Source organism: Tauraco erythrolophus, chromosome 4 (assembly GCF_009769465.1).
Source record: "Tauraco erythrolophus isolate bTauEry1 chromosome 4, bTauEry1.pri, whole genome shotgun sequence".
NCBI lineage: Eukaryota > Metazoa > Chordata > Aves > Musophagiformes > Musophagidae > Tauraco > Tauraco erythrolophus.
Window position 1 is genome coordinate 80,266,428 of NC_141468.1, and position 26,752 is coordinate 80,293,179.

The 26,752-nt window shown below is 40.6% G+C and overlaps 1 protein-coding gene across 5 annotated transcripts in view; it reads right to left on the minus strand.

Annotated features, from left to right (window-relative positions):
• Positions 1–26,752, minus strand: part of SOX5 (SRY-box transcription factor 5) — a 299,360-nt gene that overhangs the window by 17,012 nt on the left and 255,596 nt on the right. For 3 of the 5 annotated variants that reach the window (XM_086610564.1, XM_086610565.1, XM_086610562.1), the window contains 2 exons: positions 14,739–14,916; positions 9,740–9,885 (listed from right to left, as the gene is read on the minus strand). The exons of 1 other annotated variant lie outside the window; for it this stretch is intronic. In XM_086610564.1, coding sequence (XP_086466690.1) covers positions 9,740–9,885; positions 14,739–14,916 — 324 coding nt within the window. Of the gene's footprint in view, positions 1–9,739; positions 9,913–14,738; positions 14,917–26,752 lie in introns of all 5 variants that reach the window. One more of the 5 variants, XM_086610561.1, reaches the window with a different exon arrangement.

A 26,752-nucleotide genomic window follows, 5' to 3' on the forward strand; every position in this document is an offset into this window, starting at 1 on the left:
CACATGATGAATTATTTGCAGTCCAGGCTCTACTCCTGCATATTAATGTCATGGTACTTCAAAATACGTACTGTGCAGACTATGTCTCAGTCCAAACCATGTACCATCAGATCAAATTACACCTATAACTGCTGTCAGAGAATTTCTGGCTCTTTTCTGAAGGATTTTCTATTTAGATTTAGGTTTTCCTGTGTAACAGATCACATTGCCCAAGTGTTTTGCACTCGTCAGTGAATTTAGCCCTACAATTTCACAAAGAAAGGCAGTATTATTAACTCTGTTTACCAGACGGGAAACTGAGTCACATATTAAGTGACTTGCCAAAGGTTCCTTAGTAAGACTAGTAGTTTTAGGAACTAAAACTAGCACTCCTGAATCTTATCTAAAATTATAACCTCAAGCTTATAATTTCTTTGTAAGTGTGGAATTGTGACTCTTGCTGACAGCACACGGTACTAGGGAAAGCAAAATAAAAATAAGAGCAGTTACAGATCCACCATTACAATGGACCTTGCTTAAGTAACACTGGAAGGGCTGTAAAACTCATAAAAAGCACATGCATGAAATGATAAAATAGAGTGAGACTTTCAAATGTTGACTCTGTAATTGTTAAACCCCTTCTGGCTGCACAATTTTATAGTCTTCTACTGTACTAATGAAAAGGAAGAAACAACAAAGAAGGGTTTTAGCCTTCCAATTATATAAACTCTGTGGACCACCAAAGAAGATGAAAGATTATTTATAATGTCACAGCAATTTATCATTTGGGAGACTTTTTTGTTGTTGTTGCATCAAAGTTGAGTACGAAGAAACAATGCAGTCACCACCCCCTCAGCTCTTTCAGTCTTGCTTATCTGACATCTCTCTTTTTCATGGAATAATCCACCCACAGAACCTAAGAGCAGCATTAGAAGCAAGAAAATAAAACAACATTATTTGTGGCTCTTCCTGATTTTATGGTTCTGTCAGAATTATTATATTCAGTCTTAATTGGGACTATATAACTCGGTAAAGGAACAACATCTTCTGGTTTCCAGTATATATTAAAATCCAGATGGGTTCAATGCTGCCTGAAAATCATTGCATCTGATTCATAATCTATATGAAGTGCTATATGGACTCAGTAGACAGATGCCCAGTAAGGTGTTGTAGGGAAAAAATCAGATGGATCAAGTAGGCCCAGACACTTAACTGCACTCCTCTGACGAACAGACACTCAGTCACAGGGGAATTTGCCAAAATTTGTATAGTAATTTTCTTTGCTGTACGTCGTGGACATAGGTTTTTGGTTTCTAAGGGCTCTCTGGTCAGTACCTTTCAAAGCACTGAAGGCAAGACAGAGTCCACTGAAATAAAAAGAGAAAAAGCCTCAATAACTTGGCAGCCCTAAGTGTCAGGTCTCTAAGATTTTTTTTTTTTTTAATTCTTTATTCAAGAAATAATGACTTCCCTCAGTAAAATACATTATTTGACCTGGAAACAAACTGATGGGAAGTAGCAATTCTACAGGAAATGAGGACCCTAAGGTCCTCCTTTTCTTTGGTTATGAGCTCCAAGAGATAGCGTAAGCAAGGACTTTTAAATGAAAATGCAGGTAGGGTTGGCCCAGCTCACTGCTTTAAAGAAGATATAGAAAGGAAAGCAAAAGCAAAGCAGAACGATGAGACACTGCTGCTTTCCTGCAGAAGTTTTCACAGTGCGGGCACAGGCATCGACCTCAACCAGATCCAGCTGTAATCTGCTGATTGCAAATAGGTTAAGAGTTACATGACCCAGTTTCTCATCTAGACTCCATTCTGGGCTGACATGCTCTGTAAGTTTGTGAGAATTGTTCAGTTGCTGCCCCGTAGTTTTCCCAACTAAGCCGGATGGAGATTGTGACATTTCCCCACCATTGCGAAGAGTTTTGAGATCTCTGGATGAAAACTGCGACGCAAATCTTAACGAAGGATTACACAGCAAGTCAGAAAGAGCTGCTACCGCTGATCAGTGAGGAAAGGAAGGGTTAATTGGGGAAGAGAGGTGGCACAACACAACTGAAACAAGATGAAAATCACAACCCAGGCAGGATATCCTGGGAAAGAGGGTCTATATGCATGTAAAGAGAAAGCAAGAACACAGCCTCTGCTTTCCTGGCAATTGTTTATTAAACAATGGGTGACTGAACTGCACAGCAGCATTACAGATGTATTGACTATTTTCTCCCAGTTTTCCCTAGAAGGTATTAAACTTATGAAGCCTGCTGTACCTTGGCTTACATTTCTTCAAGCCCTAATGAAGAAGTTGACATGCTATCTAGGCAGTATCCGAAGAAAGAAACCACAACATTTTCTTTCCCAGTCAAGCAGTAATGCTTAGCTGTCTACTCTCCAGCACCAGCACTGACACAATTAAAAGTAAAGTTCTGTACCCTCATATCACACTAGCGGCCGTTTGTCACACAGCTAAGCGAACACCTGCATACTAGGACAGGCAGAATAGGACAGGCTGATCCCCCAGGAGACTAAGCGGACACAATTCGCAGAAGAATCAGGCTCAGCCTCTATTATGCTGAAGAGAGGTATTGCACTGATGCTGGTGCCCATGTATGTTCTGAAAGCTCTGGCAACTGAGGCACGTGACTATGTAAAAATAATATCTCAGGAACTAATTAGCTCTCATGGCTGTAGGGCACAGCTTAGAACTTAAACCCAAAGACTCAAAAAGCTCAAAAGACATAACAAGAACTCCAAATCAATCGTACTTTTTTTTTTCAGCAGGAAGTTGATCCATGTTTATTGGGCTTAATAAAATTTCCACTAAGGAATAAACAGTTGCAGTCCTCCCTGATCCACACTAGCCTGTGAATGTTTTCAAACTCTGCCCTTTGGAGTGAAGGAAGACTTAAATTTCCACTCAGACTTCAGCACCTGCAAGGATCCAGGGCTCTTCCCTTGCCTCTTTGCCTGCTCTTCTCCTTGACTTCAATGGGAGTTTCATGCATACATCCGTGGGCAGAATTTGTCCCTCCCACTGTACGTTTCATTTTTTATTAGCTAACCCTGCCCATGCGCCCTTGCCATAACGATGTACTAAAGACACACACATATAACACAACTTTTCTCTGAAAAATATATCTAGATGATGGTCAATCAGGGGGAAAAAAAAGGTATTTTAAAATAAAGACCTAAAGTCCTTGAGGAAATAAAGAAAATCCTCATTGCAGAATCTCTCCCTCCCATGCGTAGGCACTTGCTAACTGAGAGTAGTGGCACTGTGACAAGAGTAGCAAAACCAAAGGCAAGATTTACTAAAAGAAAAGGGGGGAGGGGAAGTCTTCCACTGGCCATCTGTGAAAATAAGGCATGTGGCCATTAAATGCAGAGGCTGCAAATATAAATATACACAAGCTCCACAAAGCAAACGGAAAAAAAAAAAAGAGGGAGAGGAGGAAAAGGAAGAAGGAATAAACTTTCAGCTGAAGCAAATCAAAATGTTTAATGCTTAGTTACTACTGCTGGGCAAAACCAATTTTGATCTTTGCAGTGTGCAAACTTGACATGTGTTTTTAATTAAAGTTGAGAAAAGTTTCAGGAGAAACGACAATGGATACAGTAGCCCTGTTGAGGACTCCTTGAACACGAGTGATCCCGTTGAGCCTGCTGATTGGACTTACTGAAAGGCTGACACACAGGGTGATGGATGGGTGATGACATAATACCTGCTCGTCGCCTTGTCACGCTTTTTGAAAACTGTCTGCTCTGTGTCCATAGCATTAACAAAGAGGACCGCAAACCGCATACAAGAATTTCTGCTGGCAAAGAACCTCAGGAAGACAAAATAAGGAAGAGGGGAGGGAAAAGGGTAGCAAGAAGGGGATGCACAGTTGTTAGGGTAGTATGTTAGCTTTCGTGCTGTGGGACTGTAATGGTCCATTGTCTGCAAGATACTCCCTGCTCCCCGCATTGTATAATAATTACTCCAAATAGAAGGATCTCTGCTCACACTGCAAGAGAACAAAAATATTACACTGATCATTTTTCCTAGCGTTTTACAGGCCAGGGAGGAATAGAGTGGGCTACAAATTACAGGACATATATATTAGCTGTCTGATGAACTTGCAGGGATAAGCGTGTGTGCATGCAATGTCTGTGGGTAATAGAGCCTCTGCTAGTAACTGGGAATGCTAAAGTATTTTTCCAGTAAAATACTACAGAGATTATGAAAACGGGCAGCTTTTAACTCTTACAAAGTGATTTGGTTTATGCTGTTAGTACTGCACCTCTGGACTTATTTCCAGAGGGCTTCTCCTGTTTGGGAAGCCCAGCTTGTGCCAGGTCCTGTTCTTCCCAGTTTCAATCATTACAACTTAGTCCCCTCAAGTCTGACCCACAGACTGTCAGTGTCCGCAGCAAGCATGGGGTCAGGCTCTCTTTTACCAATCCTTCTCTTCACTTCTCCTCCCTGCTCTTCTCTCCTCCAGGTTGTTCTTCATTTTCTGGTTCAAATTTAACCATTAGGGGAAGAAAAAAAGTGTTATTGAAGTAAAATTCTCTACTGTAAGAGAAATTTAAATCCCATGTGTTAAAGCAGCTCCTCCGTATGCCTTTAGTAGAGTGAGCTCCAGTGTTTTATTTCTCGAAGACAGCAGGATCTGCAGGTTTGAGATTCTTAATATCCCCCTCCTCCCCGAGGAGAGAGCAGGGACAGAATTCTTTTCGGCTCAGCAGATCACAGCAGTTTCTTAAGAGTTAACTCTGCTATGCCCATCCATCAGGCAGCCAGCGAGGCATCAGGAAGGAATGATGGATGTAAAATTATTACAGGGCTGCCACCCGATATACTTACTGCCATTTGTAACTAATGCTGGAACTGACACACTTTTTTCATTATTAAACATCCACATTAAGTCAACATTGGTCACTGTCATTTCATGTTTGGTACTCTCTTAAGGGGAAGAGGGAGAGGTGGGGGTAGGAGGAGGGGGGGTGGGAATGGGAGAAAAGGCGCCCTGAACCCGGTGTTCCATAAGCATGAGTAATAAACAGGCTCCTGCTTACGACGCTGGAATAAATATTGTTACAAACAGCTCTTTAGCTACAGCCCGGCAGACACGTGTGTGTCAGAGCCTTTTAAAAGGACACACTCCAAGTGGTAACAGCGAGAACTTGTATCGCAGGTTAAGAAACACTTCAGCACAGGAGGCATACGTGTTCGGATGCGCTCACGGCAGCGCGAGCTACGAGCGCGACTGCGCCCGTGCGCGCCCCGCCGCTCGCGTGGCTGTGCGCGCCGACACCGCTGTCCCAGCGTTCGGAAACCGGCACCGGCCTTCGCACCAGTGCACACACGCGTGCTCAAACACCTGCTTGTGTGCCTCCCTCCTCCTTTTTTGCAGTTACCGGGGCACACACACAAACGCTCGAGAGTCTGACGACAGTCAGAACATCACTGGCGAGCTCAGCGCGTGTTTGTGCTGTGCATCCCTGGAAGAGCGCACTGTAGGCTTGCACACGCGCCGGCTCTTTGTGTTTGTGCACATCTCCTTTGCCGAGGAACAGGCAGTTTTGGGGCCGAACAAACAGACCAGAGTCCACTGGCTGACGTTGCCTGTTGCCATGTTTGCACTAGATGACGATCTGCGCTCTAAGCTACATGTATAAAAGGTAACGTGGTTTATGTATAGTACATATCAAGCTATAATTAACTGTAGATGACAATTACAAATAAAACTATGCTCCTGGGTTTCCAAGAAACCAGAAAAATATATACACACACTTCTAATTTATACACAGAAATGTTTCCAAGAAAAGTAATGTAAAAATATGTTTTAGTGCATTTGCAATTAAAATAGGTTTTAGTAAAATCCATGTTCATCATGATGTTCATAGTTTTTACTGTAATCCTTTGAAAATCAAATCCCTCAAGATGGTCCAAGTTGGATGCCCATAAAAGTGACTCACCCAAATCATCCTAGCCATTTTTTAAAATCTCTTCTCATTTATGACTCCTTTTATACAGTTTCTCTCCAATTCCACAAAATTCCTGTCTGACTACTGCCTTACAGCTGGCAGGTCTGGCTGTCCACAGGGATCGAACCATCTGGGAACACGAGCCAGATAACACGTCATGTATGTGTGCGGAGAAAAGCCCCAAGAGCTTTAACAGAGCCTCACAACGGTCATTTTCAGCCCTGAGCCTGCCCAGCCACCCCTGGCAGATAAACACCTACCAAGAGCCTAACACGTGCTGAGAAGTGAAGAGAGCCTGCCTGCACTGGTAGGCTGCAGCAGCAACCCACACAACAAAACACTCAACAGGTCACAGAGAATTGTAGGTCTCCATAACTACACCAGCCACTGCAGTAAAGAAGGGAGGAAAATTTGGGATAGTCCCAGAGAAGTGTTTGTTGCCTATAAAGACTGAGATCACTCTACAGGAGGAAGAGTCTTTCTTCTGTATGTAACTATAGACATAATGTACGTTTCTAAGTACGAATATGCCCACGGACACATAGCTACATTAGGCTAAGCCTCTTTTAATTCCAACTCCCACCTCAAAATTGCCCTGTCTGGAAGCAACCTGTGAGCTAACTTAACATTCCAAAAGTTCAGGGGGCTGCTTCTAAGTCCCCTGGTGGGACCCCGAGCTTCTGAAGGGAATCTCTCAATGGTATCACAGCAGCACTCTATTTCTCACTACCCACCTTCCCAACAAATCTCTTTTTCTTTCCCTTGAAAACAAGGAAAACCAGAATGAAATCAAATTCAAAATGGCAACGCTTGCCTGCCTTTCAAATCTTGCTCTTAATAAGAGAGAAAACTTTAAAGCCCTACATCAAAGAGACACAAACTTTAGAGAAGTTGGGGTGTTTGTCTGGATCTGAACTTCACAGCTCTCTAGTCAGTGTATGACCTAGAGGATATATGAGAAAGGAGAACCGGTACCTAAACTTTACAGCCTACATTTTTTCCTCTGTTGGGTCAAATGCAAGAGACAGCTCAGAAGACCCTACAAGGTAAAAAGTGCAACTTCTTAACTAGTGCTTAGTGGCTTAAGTGGTCACCTCCGCAACTCAAATGCCACTACAGTTTAGGAGAGCTCAGACTTGGTTCTGTCCTTTCCTGTCTCCACTTTAAAAATATAAAATAAAATAAACCAAACCAAAATAAAATAAAATATATCAGTGGACCCCAATAAAGTGTTGGCATTTACTGTATGAAAAGCTCCAAATCCTACAGTTGCTTCAGAAAAATTTTCAGTTGAGTAAACAATTTTCTCTTCCTGCTACCTTGTAAAAGAACTCCTCTCTGCCCTCCATGAGCCCACCAGGAGGCATGAATTAGAGAGGAAAATAAACTTCAACTGGGGTTGAGGGTGAGAAGTGAAAACAGAAGGGGTAAGGAGAATCTCAACAATAGGAAAGTAACAGAATAAAGTGAATGCAGATGGTTCCACTCCTGTTACTTAATCAAAAGGCTGTGCAGAGTCACTAGAGCCAGCATAAAGTCATGTGTTAGAACAACAGCTGATCTGTATTAAAGAAGATTAACTCGCAATGCCATGGTGGAGGGCCTGGGATTATTTTATGTACTTCCATTGCTGAACAAGCCGTCAGCACAATTACTGCCCTCCGATGTGAATGACTGATCTGTAACCACAGCTAAACAGCATGCTGCTTAGGGGCCTGGGTGCTTCATGAAGATGAATTTCCATACCATCAAAGTGCTTTTAATGGGCTTCCTGATCCAACCACAAGGCCTGCTTTGCAAGTATATAGAACTCAGGATGAAGGCTTCCTGTCCAAAAGGATTTGGTCGGTTGTCACTTGACAATTCCCAGCCAGCACAAGGGAGGAGAGGGGGGAGATAGGTAGAGTTGTCTCTGCTTTGGAGGATTTAAAAAAAAAAAAAAAAAGAAAAAAGAAAAAAGAAAAAAACAGGGTACAGATGCTTTCTGAATGCAACCAACTGCTGTATCCACAGCTGAATTCAATGCGCTTAACAAATAACGGCAATTTAGCTATGCTTGCGAGGAATAGCTTGAGTCACTTTGCATTAGCATCTGGCTGAGTGTTAAAGTCATTTCTACATGGGGAGCAGAGAAAAGAAATTTCTGCTCCGAGCATCCTTTCAAGAATGCTTAAATATTTGAATATAAATTCCTTTGTGCTTGTGATCACTTCTTCTTATATCTGACACTCTGCTTTTTCCCTTTTGCCTTCTGGTACTCTTCTATGTGAAATGCCACAAACATGCTCCATCCCTCTCTTTCTTTCTCTCTCCCCATACCAGCGCTCTTATTCTCTAGGAGAGATTGTATGTACTGCCAGATACCTATTACACTGACCTCTTTTTTCCTTCCCCTTCCTCTCAAGAAAGTGCACGAAATTGAAGTCATTTCTACATCACTTACACCCAGGATAGGCTGATGAAAGAAGCACAGTAGTGAGAGACTCACATGTACATTTAACATTCATTACCCAGACTACTGGCTTCTCACAGCTTATTGATCAAACTCCATCTAAAACCAGGGAAAATGGAAAGCTATCCAAATTAGCAATCTGCTCATTCTGGACAATATTGTTTGACTCCCAAGCTTCCTAGGATGACTGCCTTTCAAGTTTCTGCTAAATAGCTGATCGTTTTTATTCATTCTATTCATCTGCCCATCTCAGTGGTTCACGCGAGGCCTTACAGTGAAAAGCCACTAGAAGCGGTTTCAATAAAATTCAGTTTTCACCAAACGGTCATCTTTGTTGTCATTCATGATGAAGGCTGGATCGCCTCAGAAAAAATTGCATGGGAAGAGAGAAATTGAGGAAAAAGTCTTGCTGAGCGTATGATGTTGAGACGCCCACAAGAGTTTGGAGGTCTATCTTAGGTGGCAGTATTGTTGTAAGGACACCTCACTGTAAATGTGGCAGCAAGGACTGGCAGGTCTATTTATCCTCCATAAGCCAGGGCAGTGCACATAAAGACATCAGGCACTTCCAGAGAAAAGCAGCAGATCACCACCTCTTTGATATTCACACCGCTTACAGCACGTACAAGTTTTACTAGAGAATAGTCACTTTGTTGATGTTTTGTTATGGCACAGCTTCACAGGCCAGTTCAAAAGCAGAAGGTAGTAAGGCCCATATGTTCTGCTGCCTCTAAGTTGCACTGCAAATATTTGGTGCAGTTTGTGTTGTCAATTCTCCATTTTTCCAATTTCCTTAAGTCATCTAATGTGACATGACAGTGCTACATTGCAATGGTCACAAAATATCATATATGACAACCTCACAAGGCTAAATACCCAGAAGCTGAGCCTGAGTATCAGCAAAGCTTATGTTCCTAAAGAAGCTTGAATATTTTCAAATCCAGCTCATCTCACAAACACATGTAAGCATTTCCATAAAGCAAGATTTCCACTTAGGCCTGGAGATTTCCAAGATCACCTTCTCATAATACACTTTGACAGGCTGGAACAGAGAATTAGTGGCCCTCAAAGTTCTCATGAGGGCCTTAGCTATCTCTGTCTCCTCCTCACTCTCCCCCAAGGATCTCCAGGTCTCTCTCTCATGTCATCTTTTGGTTGCAGTTTTCATTTCACTTTTCTCTTTTTTTTTTTGAAAGCCTCAACTATTCTGTTTAAAAATGAGGAGGAAGAATATAGAGAAAAAAAAGGAGGGGAAAAAAAGGAGGAAGAACCTATGTATCTGTAGGGAGAACCAAATGCAATCTGACCCTTTCCAAACGGAGACTCAGAATCTCACCTTTTCTGTCCTGCAGTTATTGAGACCCAGGCTATTCACAACGGCCACCTTCCCATCCAGCACCTGTTGTTCCCTCCGAAGTTGCTCCTTCATCTGTCGGGCCTCCTGGATTGCCTTGGTAACAGCATCGTGGTCATTTAAATAACCTGACGACGTGATAGAAGAAAGGATATCTTAAAAAAAGAAAGTTACAAGAAAACACTTTAGCTTTCGTTGATGAAATGCACCAATAGTTCATCATTATTAATGAGAAAGACTTAAAAGGTAATGCCTGTCCATGCTTTGTATGCATTCTGTTATCATTATGATAGAGCCACCTGGCTAGAAAGCACGAGAAACCTCCGCGCCAAAATCATCATCCTGATATTTGATCCCATTAGTTTCAATATTTCCCTGACACTGCAGAGGTTAGCCCTGTGGTTTGTATGCAGCAGGATGTAACCGGATAAGAGTTAGGCGAAGCTTTGATCATGCCAGCAATCCCAAACTCTTCAAAATAGACCATTTCATTCTTCCCCTTCTTAAAACTTGTGAATACATTAAAATAAACCACAGGTGGCGGTGGTTTGCTATAGATATGAAATGCATAATGGCTGGGAAGAGAAACCTCATCCACTGAATGCTCCCCACCACCACCTGTCATTCAGAAACGTGTAAGAAACCACAGCTACACGGACCTACGTTCCCGCTCCTATTCATGCTGCTAATAGTAGGTCAAATGTCCACTGTTTTGCTGCAAATTCACAGCCTAGGGCTTAGCCTTAGTAGTCACTGCATTATTTCCTTTTAAAATGTTACAAGCATCACCGGCACAGCTAATACTATTTAATTTAAATGTGACACTTTGCCATTTTTTTTTCCTTAAGCGTACTGTAGATTATACTTATTATGATCTGCATGTGATTTGTAGGATAGAATACTGATGGGAGACTCCGAGCCCCAGTCTATTTTTCAAACATTAAAGGAGAGGCTAATATCTATCCATCTCCCTCCCCCTCTCCACATCCCCACACGCGCGCACACGCACACACTTCTTTCTGTCTTTTAACTAGGGCATAAAAACGGCATAAAATGAATCTGTAATATGAAATTGCCCAGAAAAGGGACTTCTGTTTGTGACATGAGGCTAAATCTAACCAGATCCATTGGTGAATTGTGACAGATGGAGGGACTGTGAGACAGAAGGCAGGCACTAATCACACACAAAATGACCGGCTTGCCTCAACATGTTCCATGGATTCCAGCAAACTTTACACCCTAATCCATTTTTAGAACAAAAAACATCTGGGCCATAAATCCTCTAATCTGCCAAAACACGCTATTAAATCCCATGATTTGTTGAAAAACACTAAGATTAAAGAAAGGAAATATAAAATGGCTAACTGCCGTGTTAGGAAAGTGTTATTAATACTCTTTCTTTGTCTCAATTATGAATGTTCTGTTCCTAAAGAGCCTTGTCTAATCATGTCAGATTACACATCCTTGTTGTATTGCTAGACTCTTCTATCTGATCCGCTGATTGCCAAAAAACATAGGACATTGTCTTGCTGCTTAAAACATTTCAGGGGAAGAAGCTGATGTCAGATTAGTTCAGTGCTGCGTTGCTGTCAGGATTTTAGTTTGGTTTGGGTTTTTATTGTTGCTTTTTTAGACCGCAGACAGAACGGGACTGGTATTCCCGTCTTCCTTGGTGCACAAAAACTAGAAAGAAAAGTTTTTGTGCGGCTTAACTGTTGTTAATTGTACTAACACAGTTAGCTTTTGGCTAAATACCCAGGAACCCTGAGAGTTTTCTGTGAAATAACTTGATCCACGTTGCTTTTATCAAATGACTCAGTTCAGTAATTCCCAGCCAATAGAATTCCAGCTTTCCCAGCACAAGGAAGGAAATAATCTTCACCAGCACAGTGCTACCAGCTGATTTTTTTTTTTTTTAACCTCCATTTTATCAACTTGCTTGGTTTCTTCCCCACTTTGCATCTGTTACTGATCAAGCTTGCATGTAGTCAGAATAAATTAAAAAGGAAGCAAGCAAGCAAACAAACAAACAGTAGTATTACTGCTGGTTGTGCTCTTGATTAGGCTAGGTATAATGCTTTCAATCTGTAATACAGCTGAATTTGCCTCGGAACTGGAATTCATGCCCTTCTCCAGACTATTTGGCTTTTCCTGAACACTGCTATCTTTGAGACAGTTTGGCACATGACAGTGAATAAAAGCAAGCACTCCTTATGTTTTTCAGTAGCTGCCAAGATGCTGGTGTGCAGGGAAATGATTAATATAGAAGCGAGTTGAATGTAAATTATTGTTGTTTAGGGTAGGTGGTGAATTATTGACAGAGAGGGGAATGGCATTACATAAAATGCACTTAGTTACAAGGATTGCCAAACTAGCAGAGAGATGTTGCAGATAACGGCAAAGGGCAGAGAGAAGTTGTTTCTGTTTTTAGTACACGGACATATGCGCGTTCCCAAAAAGAAACGCCGGGATTTAAAGTCATGCACGAAGCCACGACATTTGCGACTGCTCAGTCTGTAGCATAATTTATACGCTAAGGATAGCGCTAGGAAAGGACAACATATCTGTATGCCCAAATGCAGCCTCGCTGTTAATCCTAGGAGGCTCCAAGTCTACGTCCTCCAAAGACAACTGAAAACCACATGAGCATTTCTCCATGCCATGGGAACCAAGTAGCCTGAAGAACTGCTTTCAGAGAAGGGTTTTAATTTGAAATTAGTGGCAGTGAAAAGTGACAGCTCAATGGCAGCCCAGTAAGGTGGGCTGTGCACACCCAGGACAGTCAAGTTGTGCCTTGCATTGACAGCTCCAATCACTGAAATGGTGGAAGTAACTGGCAAATGACTGCATGTTTCCGAGTGATTTTTGTAGAGGGATTCATCTCTCAAGATAAAAAAGTGATCCAGTTTCTCTACCATTTTTAGGGACCTTAGTACCTTAGCTAAAAATGCTATCGAATTTTTTTGTGGCGTAGCTCCTACTGGAGGGTGACTTGAAATTTCACACTCACTTCTTTAAGATCACCAAATGGTTTCAACATGGTAATGAGTTTTACTTGCTGTAACTGGGGTTGGATCTGACCTAGCACTTAGTAGGAAAAGACTCTATGGAGCGTTCACAAGCTCTAGTGAGCGTTCACAATTCTAGTCCTCCATTAAAGGATAAAGCTTTGTTAGAAGAAGGCTGTATCTGTCCAGCTCCTGCACCAGTTAAAGACTGCTTATTTTATATATACAGTATGCACAGTGATACTACTCAGCAACCTCAAAAAGTCACTTTCTATATTTGTAGCTGAGAGATATACAGCAGTGAACTCTATGTCATTAACAATAACTTAAGTATGTTATCTTTTGCTCCACAGTTTTCCATGGTTTATTAATGGTATAACACATTAATTCTTCTTACAAGAGTGACCTTTAAAGCTCCATTCATCCTCACAGCTTTTATCCAATTACATTATCACTCATTACAGGTACAGCATTTCAAAATCTGCATTTTGTTAAAAGAAGTAAATTGCAGGCATCTCAAACCTATTAAAAATATCAGGTGCAGGGAAAGAAGACTGGAGAGGAGAGAACGAGAGATGTCCTAGCCACTGAGATGCAGGTCAGATGCTTAACTCTACATCTAATGTGATGCTCACTCTATTAAGGACAAAAAATTTAGTGTGAAAAAATTGAAACTCGATGCATTGTACAAGGAGAGCAGTAGGGCCAAACAAATTAAATATGAAATACATTATTACCTACCACAGTTAAAGAGTGTAGGGTTAATAATAATACATGAATTAACAATGTGATATTTCCAAAATATTTATATAATTGTAGCAAGTCACATCAAATAAAGTTATTTTCTTTCCCAAAAGGCAAAGAAGCATATTCTCTGCCTGATACACGCAACTCTCATCAACATTAGCAATAATCATGTATGCACTGTAGGAGCTAGATCTGTTTCCATCTTTGGACATAACTATGGGTCTTCCTGGTGTCTGTGTAGGTCGAATATGGACTACAATAAGCTTGGGAGAGGCTCACAGAGACACAAGATTTTACTGCACAGCACTGAGATATCACAGAAACAGCTTCTGATAGCTTTGACTGATGGCTTCTTTTGTTATTTGTGCCATCCCTGAAAGTGGCCAGCAGGAGATGCTTCAGGAGCAATAAGACACAGGAGCAAAGCTACAACTATCTACCTCTCTTAATTCAGGTTATATTCAATCACTTTTTGGAATAAAATGTTTCAGTTACAAGGATGAAGAATGGCGTGTGTAAACATTTTACTTAAACACACAAAGAGCAGTCCCTTTAACACATCAGACTTGTAAAATCACCACTAGCACTGTTATTATTTAGATGTTATTATTTAGATTCAGGCAAAGAGGCAATTTTGGCAGGAGAAAGAATTAACACTGTTTTCTGGAACAATGTTAAAAACAACCAGTCAAGACTTTTTGCAAGATACAACATCAAACTTGTTTTTTTGAAGGAACCTAGTGATTGTTTTTCTTATTAGACCAAGGTAAATTAATGCACCATGCAGCTTTTTGGCAGACTAAGGATTAAACCTGTAATTTTGCAGAGACCTATTTGCATATGTAGACTTTTACCTTAAAGAGAATTTTTTTCAAGTTTATCCATCACTTTTAGATGACATAATACAATATCACAGGTCTTTAACACCCGCCATTAGAAAGGCCGCTGTCTAACGCATGCCATTAAACAAACAGCATTTATTAACTTTTATTGATAAAGCAATATCTGAAATAACACAGGTCTTTGTCTTCTGAGTCTGTAAAAGTTAAGATACTCCTCCTGAAATGGTAAGTCCGTGGGAGTTTCTTCACTGACATCAACAAATGTAGTATTATGGTCAGCCTGTGACAGCTCATAGACCGCTGTCTGGCCCTGGCTGATAAATGCCCGCTTTCCATTAACATCTATTAATTGTCATGAGGAGAGACAAATGAAACTGAGCTTACCTATTGCGTTAGCTCTGGCCGCAGGACTAGCTAATGTTGCTGGCACGGAGGACTTTAGTGAACTGGTCCCACTGTTTATTCTCAGAGTTGGCATATGAGGAGAGGTGGGTGATGTCGGAGACTTGCCATCAGATGTCTTGGGTTTGGCTGAAAGGTTCAGAGGCTGGGCCACTTCATCCTATGATGAGCAGAAGAGAAAAGAATGTTATTAAAAAACTGCTGTTGGCACAACACCGTCCAAGCAAAGACAGTTGTTTTCAGCTTGTATGAACTTCCCAACCCGAAAGGTTGTGTGATATACATTAAGATCAAATATGATATCATCTTGTCATTCCAGTTTGGAAATGAACTGACTGATAAACTGGAAAGTTAGCATGACATGATCAGAGAACATCTCCATGTGCACCTTGTATGTAAGAATTGTCTCTGAAGAAATCATTCACGTTAAAAAGATATATGCTTCTATGGTGAAAATGAAGAGCAATTTTACAGTTACACTTTTCTTAAATTTTATTTTAAACTTGATATGGATGAATTAAATAAGAACTGAAGAGCATTTTCACTTAAAATTCAACCACCACTACCCAAATTGGGAAAACGTGTTTGAGTGAATGGGTTTTCATTTGGGTTTTTTGTGGTTTTTTTTGTTGGTCTTTTGTTTTTCTTTTTTTTTTTTTTTTTTAGCTTGTGCTTTCCTCTGAACTTTGTAGGCTTAGCATTCCAAGCACAAAATTATCATAGGAAATAAATACTTCTCTTCCATCACAACAAGAGAGCAGGAAGAATTGCCCTTTCTTTCCACAAAATTTGAAACAACCTGGATAATTTTGCATAAGCCCTTACATTTTTCCATCTTCTGCAGATTTCAGTAATTATTATTATGTGCAAATAGAGAAATTGGGTAACGTTTTTTGCAGGATAACTAGAAGTATTCCTAAACCTGGTTTGATTATGCAGAGTAATAGACAGTGCTATAAACCACGTTAAAATTCTAAGTCGCATATTTTTGTTTGACCAAAATAAAATACAATAAGGGAAAAAAAAATCAGGGAAGGAAGAAAAAGCTTTTAAACAATGGGGATATTTTAGAACTGATTTTAACTGACTTTTAAATAACCAGAACTAATGGATATGGTATTAGATGCAACCACCACATATTATCTTAGCTCTCCTCTGACACTGTGAATTAGGAAAGCCATCCTTTAGCTACTGGAAGTGTTACATCACACAACTGTGTTTCAGCTCCAGGCACTGAAGAAGCTGATTCTGATCTCCCTAAGTTGTAAGTACATCCAGTTTTACAGAATTATTCCTGACTTACAGCAATGCAAAGCTAACCTGGAATTAGACTCATAATGTTTGAGTGTTTTACTGTTACCACTAAGGTATCTGTAACTACTATCATATAATACTGATTCTTTTCCACAGAGGGTGGTGTGCTGCAGTAAAGAAGGAATTTTATAGTTGCCTATCGCTTGTGGAAGTATGATGTAGATGTATGTGTCAAACACAGGACAATTCCGCAAAGCACTGTCATATAACTTTTCCATTACCTTAAAGAAGCAAGCTCTGAGCAAAGCACTTTTGTTATACTTGATTATTTCTACACTTTGGTAATAGTCATAGTCAAAACCAAATTAAAGCTTAGCAGAGAAACATATCAGGGACACCGTGGACAAAGCAGTCATTCTTCAAGTGGTATTTAAGCCGTCTTAGATGTAACTTGGGAATAAAATAAAGGGGAAAAAAATCAATGCATAAAATTGCCTTAGGAACCTATATTCTGTATTCTCAGAAGTGACCTGGGCACCTAGAAGGCAGAGCTCTGTTGATCTTCTGAGACTTAAGCCTTGGGGTTAAAAATACATTCAACCAGCATTCGACGTTTTAAGAAGGTATTCATTACTTTACAGAAATACAAATCCATCTGCATTAGAATAAAATAGATTAACCTACTAGTCAAATGGAAGTGGACTTGCTCTGCTGTTCCACTGATTTCAATTTTTTTTAAAAAAAAGAATCCCACAACAGTGGAACTATCATGTTGTAAAATCAGTAATGAGACAGTCGCATAAAAGCCTAAGTAGAAACTAGCCAATGAACCAAGTGAACACAGCAACCCTGTGCCAGACAAGGATCCCTGAAGAGCAAAATCATTGATTTGGAAGACAGCATCAGAAGCAAAGCAAACCTGCCCACAGACTTGTTTCGGTTCAATCCCAGAGGGTTTAGTTTCCATATATATTCAATTCTTAACCTCTGTTGTAAGCCCCAACAAAAGGCACTGATTAGTTTCAGATACGGCAGTAAAAGCTGCAGCGTGCTCTCTGGCCACTGGAAATCTGACTGAGAGCAGCAGTCCAGTTCATACGGAGCAGCAACCAGTCGCTGACGGGAATGGCTCTCACTCGCTGCAAAGTCAGCTTGGATATTAACCCGCATCTGTGTGCTGAAAAGTTCCTTCTTGTCCTTTTGACTCAATCCCTTGGCTATCCCGTCCCTATACAGTTTACTTCTTTTCCTTCTCTCGCTCCTTTTGCCTTTCCTCAGTTCTTCTGTTGCCTTTCTTTAGCCCAGTGTGATGGCAAGGTCTTGTGCAAGTCAACTATAGAACAGTGGTTTTGGTCTCACTTAATGCAAGTTAGAAATGGGGGACGTGGTTTTTTTTTTCCTATCGTAGGCATCCAGCAATGAAGCTCTGTGCTGCAACTATTCTTGGTAGTAAGAATGCTCTTCTTCATTCAAGTCATCACAGCCTTCTCTGGAGCCAAGAAGTATAAGGCCTTGTGGAAATAATAGAAGCCGACAGTTCCAGAGCTGATAAATGTCATTCCAAATTGCCCCTTCATTCACTTTCATTGTGTGTTCAGGCTAATGGTAAATTAATCAGAGGTCACAGAGGCTTGGTTCTCATAAAGGAGGATAAGTAAACAATTTTCAGCTATTACATGTATTTACAAAATGATATTACTTCACTGTTTGGTCTTCGTATCATTTTTACTTCCATTATTTCAAAGAGCATTCTCAAATCCTCACTGGAAGTCAATTACATGAAAAATTCAGTCAGGGAGTTTAGAAATCCTACATTGGATCATGAGTTGATAATAATTTAAGTAATTTCCTTTACCACAGTGGAACTACACTAATTTATTCCATAGGAGTCTAAAAAATATCCGGGAGACAGGTAATAATATACAATTGTGTTAAGTGTGAAGATGACTGCTAGGATCTTCAGTCCTATACTCAGTGAGCCTTTTTACACTTTTTACTATCTGCAGACATAAATTCAAAATTCTCTGTTCTTCCAGTTTAAATCAAGAACTGTACTGTCTTCATTCTTGATTTGTGCCTGTGTAACCACAAGAAGAAGTAGGTGTTGGCCAACCTTTATTTTTAACTATAAAATCTCCCAGCTAACATTCTGCCACATTATAGATTAGCAGGCTTCACTCTCAGTTATATCAAGCCTGCGTATGAGTGCAGCATGACAGCTAGGGCAAACAGAAGTAATAAAAAGGGAAAAATAGATGTAGCATGTTCACTCCAGGTAGATGGTATCTTTCAACAGCCAGGAGATTCGATTTTATACAGTGGGATCACAGAATCTAGAACTACTCCCTGCACTTAGTTTTCATTAGAGAAAGCTCAGTATTGATTGGTCCTTGCCTTTTTTGACATGCAGTTATTCTAAGATGCCATTGATAAGGGATTTCTTTTCAAGCCAGTATTTTTTAAAGAGTTAAACAAAGTCAAACAGTTATTTATGTATCAGCCAAAACGATTAATGCTTAGACCAGAGGATGTTAAGACCCAAAAGGCTTGTAATAATATAAACACAGATGTGACGATAGTAAAATATGATCTTGATTAAAGGTTATGAAATGTTTTCTTTAAAGTAGTACATTTGTCTAACAAAACAAAGCACACACAGAAAAAATAAACGTAGAGAATAAAGCATAAGCGAAAACACACGACGGAAGCCTCATAAAGCAAGTACCCACGGCAAGAGCAAAGCATTGGTAAAGAGATTCCCAACCCCTGTACCACAGCAGTGTCAGAATAGTCGTCATTTCAGGGGGAACTGGTGGTGTGCTTCCCAAGATTGGAAGACTGACATTAACCAAAACTTTGGAGCTCGGGGAACTTTAAATTCTTGATTTGCTCTAGATCTTTTTCCCCAGCTGATCTCTAGACATATGAGGGAAGAAGTAAGAACCCTCCACCTACACCCGAATTTGAAGGGTAAACAAAATATTCAAGAGCTGTATGCCGCAGCTTCACTCAAGCTGGAGCTGTAGAACTCTGAGATTTTATACTTGAGCATCACACATCGGAAATCCCCAAATATACGTGCCTGACAAGCAACATTTAAGCAGAAATACTGCTGGTAAGTTGAGTGTGTATCACACTGCTTTTATAAGGTATGTACAGTCCATTGAAAAGGTAAAATGCTAGGTAAACACAAAGTGCTTGTTAATATAGGAGGAAAAAATGCAAGAGAGGGAAAAGGAAAGGATTTGGTCACGGTCACACAGTAACGCAGCAGCAGAGTTTCAGACAGAACCAGGAATTCTGACTCGCAGTCACCAACGTTACAAACAGTTGGCTGAAATGGTGTCTTTTCTAAATCCTTCAATCATGCTGTCTCGATTTACTTCCTCTTAAGATAAAAGGTTAATTTATCTCTATGGAGAATGGATATGGAAAAAGAAGAGAACAAAATCTGATTTTGACAATCTCACCAAACGGTTTATTAAAAATGGCACTATTTCAACACCAAGAGCTGAATAAAAGATTGATGGCCCAGATGAATGAACCAGTCTCAGAGAAAGACTAAAAAGGGTGGTAGTGGGGAAGAACCCAGACGATTCATTCGGATATCATAATCTCACTTCTTTTCACATATTTTAAAGATTAGAATACTATTAAATACAGTTACTGAATTATTGTCCTGTCATTTAAATCCAAGTGCTGTATCCCACTGTGGCACACACTGAAGGTCCAGGTTGCATGGTTTATTACAAAATCATGAACTACTCTGTGTATCATCTGACTGGCAATACAAATGTGCTTAAATGACCTGGCATAAGCACAGCCTAGCATGCTCTACTAAAGAGGCTTTTCATGACCTCTGGGAACACATTCGCCACATCTTGCTGCCTATTTAAATGACCTTGACAGTACAAATTACAGCCAAATGAGTTAGAAATAAGAAGCCAGAGACAGAGTTTCTAAGAGAATGCCTCTGCCACCTCACCAGAAACAAAGCCTCATTCCCCCACCCTGCTTCTGTTTCAAGGAGATCTTCATTTCAACAGAAATGCAAAATATGGAGCACTTACTGGCATGTCTGGGACAGAAGACAATGATGCTATTGTTGCCCACTGAACAATGCCACCAGTCAGTGGCTTACCCATTCAGTCTTGTGCTCATCCAGAGATGTCTAACCAAAACACATCAGAAACCGAGGTGCAACAGCATATATGCAAAGAAAATCCTTCGCCATCACTGTCCCTCAAAACTGCAGTTGTTCCCACACTCACACAAAGGTACTGGCAGCTTTCTTCACATACCCTCCCCTTCCTCTGAAGCCACTCATGGTGAAATTATCAGTAGTGATAATAAGAAGCCGAGAGGTAAAGGCAGTTGTGAAACATGTTGTATAAATGAATCATGCTGCTGATATTATCCTCACTGATGAAATAATTGTATTAAATTAAGCAGGGATGTTCACATGACAGGATGGGTGAATTAGATAATGCTCAACTGCAGCTGCACCTCCTCCTGCCACATTCTCAAGTTTTGATTAAGAATAATGCGTCCCTTCCTGCAAAGGTGGAAATTTCTCTAACTACAGAGAAAAAGAGATGGAGACGTATAAACAGGCACCTTGGTTATGATATGATAATAAACACAACAGAATTATTCTTCTGGTTCAGAGAAGTCAGTTTATCCTACTCTTGCCCAAAAGTTTCAGTGCCAAAAGCAGAAGGCACGAGACCCCTGTCAGAAAGGGAAAGAGAAGGTACTAAAGACAAGGCAGAGGGCAAATATTAGGAAGAACTGTCTTCTTTCTTTCTGATCCTGCAAAGTGCACAGACTTTTCCTTCTGTGATAGATAGCTGCAGAAACATCTCAGCCTAGACTTCTATCTATACCCAGAGCAGATTTTTTTACAGTGTTGCTTTGCTGAGTATCTTTTCCTGAAGGCGTTGCTCTCAGAAGGCACACACCTTCTGGACTCAGCGCGTATTACCCAACCAAAGTTACTTCCAGTCTTTATTGGTAGCGCTCGAATACTCAAAACAAAGGGGGGAACTGAGCTGCCTTATATTTGTGACAAATATTCCTTTTCTTCTCTCATTTGCTTCTTTTATTGAACTACTCAAGGAATAAATTACTCCCAAGTGCTGATTTATACACTGGGAGTATTCTTGCCCAGTCTCCGTTCCTGTTCACAGAGAAAAGCAGCGCAGGAACATACCAACTTAATCTGTTTTGTAGTATCAGATAGGATTTTTTCCCAGTCCTTTTTACAACGCTAGGGTGTCTTAGTGAAGATATTCTCTGGGGACTTTGTCTTCTCAGAAAGATCCCTAATGTCTTTCCCTTTCATTTTTCTTTACAGGAAGCCTAGCCACCAGGAAAGAAGTCTGCAGTTACAAAGACTAATTTGCTGCCCTGGAAACCCCAAGCTTTGATTTTGTCTAGTCCACATGTTGTCACAGTAAAATAAGAGAGCTGCTGGGTGGTTTTCCCTTTGTATTTTAGCACTGTTGTTTCCCAAGTTGCATGCAGGATTCACCAACAGACACAGGAAAACAAAAGAGGAGTGTTCAAAATGACCTGTCTGTCTACACGGAAGGCCTTAGGAGCTGGACGTCTTCCCCTCCTCCCTACAACCTTGTTATCTGATGCACAGCACCTTCTCTGTAGTATCGTTCTATTCTATGAGCCACAGAACACAGATGCTGAAATAAGAGAGGACCAAACGCCAAACAAGCCTAGGATCATTTCGGTCCTCCAGCTAGCTCAGACATGGAAGAGCGTGGGCTGTTTCAGCTGCAGGGCAGTCTAAAAGCAGCGTCTGCGGAGGGAGCTACGTAACCCCTCTCCAAAGTCTACATCCGACGATGACCTGAGGCAAAGGTCTTAATCTTGTGTAGCATCTGGTCAGAACTCTGCACACAGAACCCTAAAAGCAACTCTTTAAAACTCTTCGGCAAAAGCAAGTGCTGCACTGGGACACAGCCCTTCAGGGTCACCTGGGGCTTAAGGCAGGCTGTTTGGTCAACAGAATACACCAGGGCATGCAGCTTAGCAAAATGAGCAGACTGGTATGTGTTTACTCAAAATTCATTCATTTAGTTTCTCAAATCCTCAGAGAAGCATCCTCCAAACCATACTTGCAGCTCCTGGCTGGCTTCGGACTGCCAAAACGCCCACCATCCTTGCGAAGTCTCCTGGTAATCTCCGCAGACAAACAGCATAATGTGTTTGAAGAAATCGGCTGGTATGAGATTTCTAGGCTATTTTTGCTTGATCGTGAGTTTTCAGTCACATCAACCTCTAGGGAAACGTGACGACTTCTGGATTCTTATCACAACTCAGATCCAAACTTCAAACATTCATTTTCATCCATGTAAAAGTAACTGAGTTACTCCTACTGTAGTTATTCTGCTGTTTGGGCATTTGCTCTTCTGTTAGACTGAAACAAGCAGAAGTGAGAGGTGCTCACCATACTGCTTAGGACCCAGTACATGGATTTTCAGTACAGCATGAAACAAAACTGGAGGAACGAAGAGCTTTTAGCATTTGCTTGCACCTCATTCTGAAAATGCTTCTTCTCACTCTGCATCTCTGAGTGAGTGAAAATTTAACTCAGTAGCCTCATTTACAAAAAAAAACCAACCCTTCAGTGAAGCTTGTTCTGAGCAAATCCTGCCGAGTTTGGCCTGAAATGAGAAGGATCCATGTTGAGTGAAGACACCCAGTGCAGAGACTGGCCACTTGGGATTCTGCTAGTCCATACTTTATGCCAAGCTTGGGTCCTGTTGTTAGCTTTCTGCTTCTAGTAATTATTGTTCTGCTGTATTTCTCACATCACAGCCGTACCTATTTATTTGGTATAATGCTCTTAATGGAGCGGTTCTCTAAGAAGGCTGAAGGCAGCTGCTAACCAGGAAGAGTAACTTAGGCATAGGTCAGCAGGGATTGATGTGGATACTGCAAATCTTCAGGAGAAGACAAAAACTGATTTTTCATGCTTTTAACTATGCAAATCACTTCAGAGGTAAAAATCGTTAGAGAGGATAATGAAATTGTGAGAGACAGGAGGGGAAAGGATTCTTCTTAGAAAGGATGCTTCTTCCAAACTGCCCCCTGCTGAAATATATGGCAAGTAGTAAAGCGCAAGAGTAAAAAAAAATCACTTCTCCAGAGTCCCATAGGAATATTAATTAATTAAACCTCATAATTACTCTGACAGCTTTTGCCTTATTTTACAAACAAGAAGAATAAGGCACAAAGTGGCTAAATGATTTGCCTAATCTCACACAGTGAGTAAATAGCTGAGTCATAAGGAAGACCAGAGTAACTGCCACTCTTATCCAGGCCAGTGTTTTGGGGCTTTTTTGATACTGTACTGAACATCCTAGAATGTCCCAAAAGTAAACAGTTCTCAGCTTGATCTGTGGCATGTATTTCTGAACTAGTAGAAAACTAGTAAAAACTGGAGTGGCCTGTGCTTTGAAGCGTGACACCTTGTAGCTTGGGTCTTGGTTAGATTTTTTTTTTTTTAAATCCTTGCTACATAATTCTGTCCCAATAAAACCCAGAAGTCTAAACATGTGGTGTCGTGTCCTTGATAACGCACTCTCCCACCCATAACAAGGCTGTTTAAGAAATGGTAATAGGCATTAGACTGGATTTCATTTGCTGCCTAAATTGAACTCGGAGTCACCCCCTCCCAAAGAATAATCCCCAGTAAATGTTAAGCAGAATGAACAGCAATGAAAACAACAAAACCTGAAAGGATGGGGAAGGACTTGGAAGGAAATAAAACAAGGACCTGCAAAGCCAAACAGCATTACAAACTGGTACATTTTAAATGAACAACGAGAAAACAGAAGCCACACTGATCAAAGCCTCCCACCTCCTCTCTGTGGTGGATGACACCTTCGCTGGGAGCACACCACCACCTCTAACCCCACACCTGCAAAAGGAATTAATTTCAAAAAGAATACAGACCAAAGCGTACCGTATCAAAACAAATTAGCAACAGACCCCTCCTCCTGCTGTGGTCAGGCAGGAGAAGCAAAGATGCTGCACGGATTCTAAGATTCAGGGCGAAAAAAGACAGAACAAAACCAAAAAACCCAGCTGTTGAAAACTTTAGAAGAAACAAGTCAAAAGAGCTTGAAAGAAAAGAGATTTCAAAAAGCTTGGACAACTGGCAGTGGGCTAAGAAATTCCTTTTAAAAACCACCTGTGCTTTCTCCGACTTCGGATATCTCTGTGTAGTCTAGGTAGATTTTTCATGAAGAGCGGCAGCAACGTATGCAGCACTACAAATAAGTAGTGCAAAGATAACACGCACTGTTTTTATTTATAGATACATACAACTGTAAGAAAAATGTCAAAATACGTAGATATGACCTGCTTGACAATTTGTTTTTCCAACTAATAGCTTTTCAAAGGGAAACTATCAACACAAACGTCATCTGTCTTTAATGCTTGCATGCTACTAACAACATCCCAGATCACTAAAATCAAAATGATTTTACAACTCTTGTCTTGCTGGGTATTTTTTCATTTCACCTCCTTTTAGCAGTAAGATGAAATCTAATCAGCAGTTCCAGAAACTGGAGAGTTTAACGTACTGTAGGGAATGTTCAAAGCAAACACATGCTCCACCATTGAGTACTGCACACACAGAAAAAGAACTTGATTAATATTTATACTCCATTCATAATTACACACGTGGGGTTAACTACTTGAGAGTACACCTGTTGGGAAGGGTCATTCCTTTTCCCGTGCCACAGTCATGCCTTTATTTGTTGCTAATTCTTTGGGTCATGCCGAAGAGACTTGGGCTCAGTTCCTGACTTTCCAACAAACTTTCTCTGTGAACTAGAATGAGTCACTCATTGTCTAAGCTGCTTCTGCACACAGTCACAGACATCTTTGTAAAGTTATGATAGTGTTTGGCTCCAGTGCAAATGGCTATGGAAAGTAAAGGACCACCTCTTTTGTCTCAATTCTCTATTAAAAAAATTTGAGAAAATACATACTTTAATCTATGAAAAGGGTTTCTTCTACACAAAGTAGGCATCCATCATATATATGTTTATCTAACTGCATGGGGACACCGCCATTCACACCCCTTTAAGTTTAATAAGTACTATTGATATTATATAATTATCCTAATGAACATATTAATCAACCCTAATAATCATAATTAAAATTGAAATATATTGTAGTTCCTTTTTTTTTATTTGCTGCTGACAGTACTGAATGCAGATTACAAGCAGAACAGCGTTGAAGAAGTATTCAGCCCCCCTTGGTGAATAGACTTCAGATTCTATTCCTGATTCACACCAGCAAAAATGAAATCACCATCAGGACTGGTATCGAGGCCAAATTGCTGGCAGGCACAATGAACCACTAATTGCTGGATTCATTAGTAAGACTCATAGTTTGTCCCCATGAGATGCTGAACACTTTCAGCTCCTTTTAAAACCTAGCATCTTAGAAATTAAAATTAACAACTGCAAACTAGTATTTCTGTTACACTGCAGAAACTCAGCGTGAATTTGAAGTCAGATCACAAGAATGCCAAAAATCTATTATGTAAAATTAGGCAGATTTTTATCTACCATTTTCCTGTTAATTCTGGAGAACATGCATGCATCCATACACAATAGATATTCCATGCTGTTCCTCAAGCCTAAACAATTGGTTAAAATAGTTTTTGTAAAGCTGAAAGAAGACAACTGCCTTAAAAAATACCTTTCAAATAGCCCCAGCATCACACTGTTAAGATTGGCCTATTCTTTTCAGACATAAAACAAATGTCTATTTAAGAACACATCCAACCGCATTTCCATCACTCAGCCAGAACACATTCACCTCCCAGAAGCTAACACTGTAAGAGATGGAAGGAGAGAGGGGGAGAGGAGACCTTCAGCCCACCTACTGGCTTCACTAAAGGCAATGAATCCAGCCCTAGCTCATTTCAAGTAGGTTCAGTAGTGTCAAAGGTTACCCACAAGCTATTTCTTGATGATTTATAGCTGATGTCTACAGATCTCCTTTTATTTTAATGATGACTTCAATACAGATGTTAAGACGTTGTCTTCACAGAAGTACACGAGAGGGAAGTTGACATCTCAAAAAAAAATTCCAAGAGGCTGATTCGCTGTTTCTGAACAGGGCCAGCTCTGGGCAGTTTTTATATCTTATCCAGAAGAAAAAAGAGGAGAAAAAAAAAAAGTCTCCTTCACCCTTTTCTCCCGTACTAAAGCTGCTATGTTTTTGTGACTTATTCTGGGCACAAATCCTAGAGCACTGACTCAACATGTATGTCACCAGTTAATTACGATCAAGACAAGACACTAGGATACTTAGTAAGTATAAGATAATTTTATCGCTTCACCAGTAATAACATGTATTTATATAGCATTATTTTCCTCTGTTTGAGCCCAGAGCAATTTACAAAGTGAGTCCCAAATGATACTATCATGGGAATCCTTCCACCCAGCACTGAACTGTAATCATTTGGAGGTGAAGAACAGCAGTGCAGGAAAAGCAGTAGCAAGATGTACTGCATCCACTCGAAATTTAAGAGGTCGTGCCCATAAAATCCCTGTGAGTTGTCCAAATTTGAGATTATTTTTAGGCTCAAAATTAGGGGGTGTGCGTGCATGCATGTAAGCAGGCACATGAGGTCTGTGTGCACGTATACCCGTTTGGCAATCTTCATCTCCACAGACATTTTGAGCACATTCGCCAAA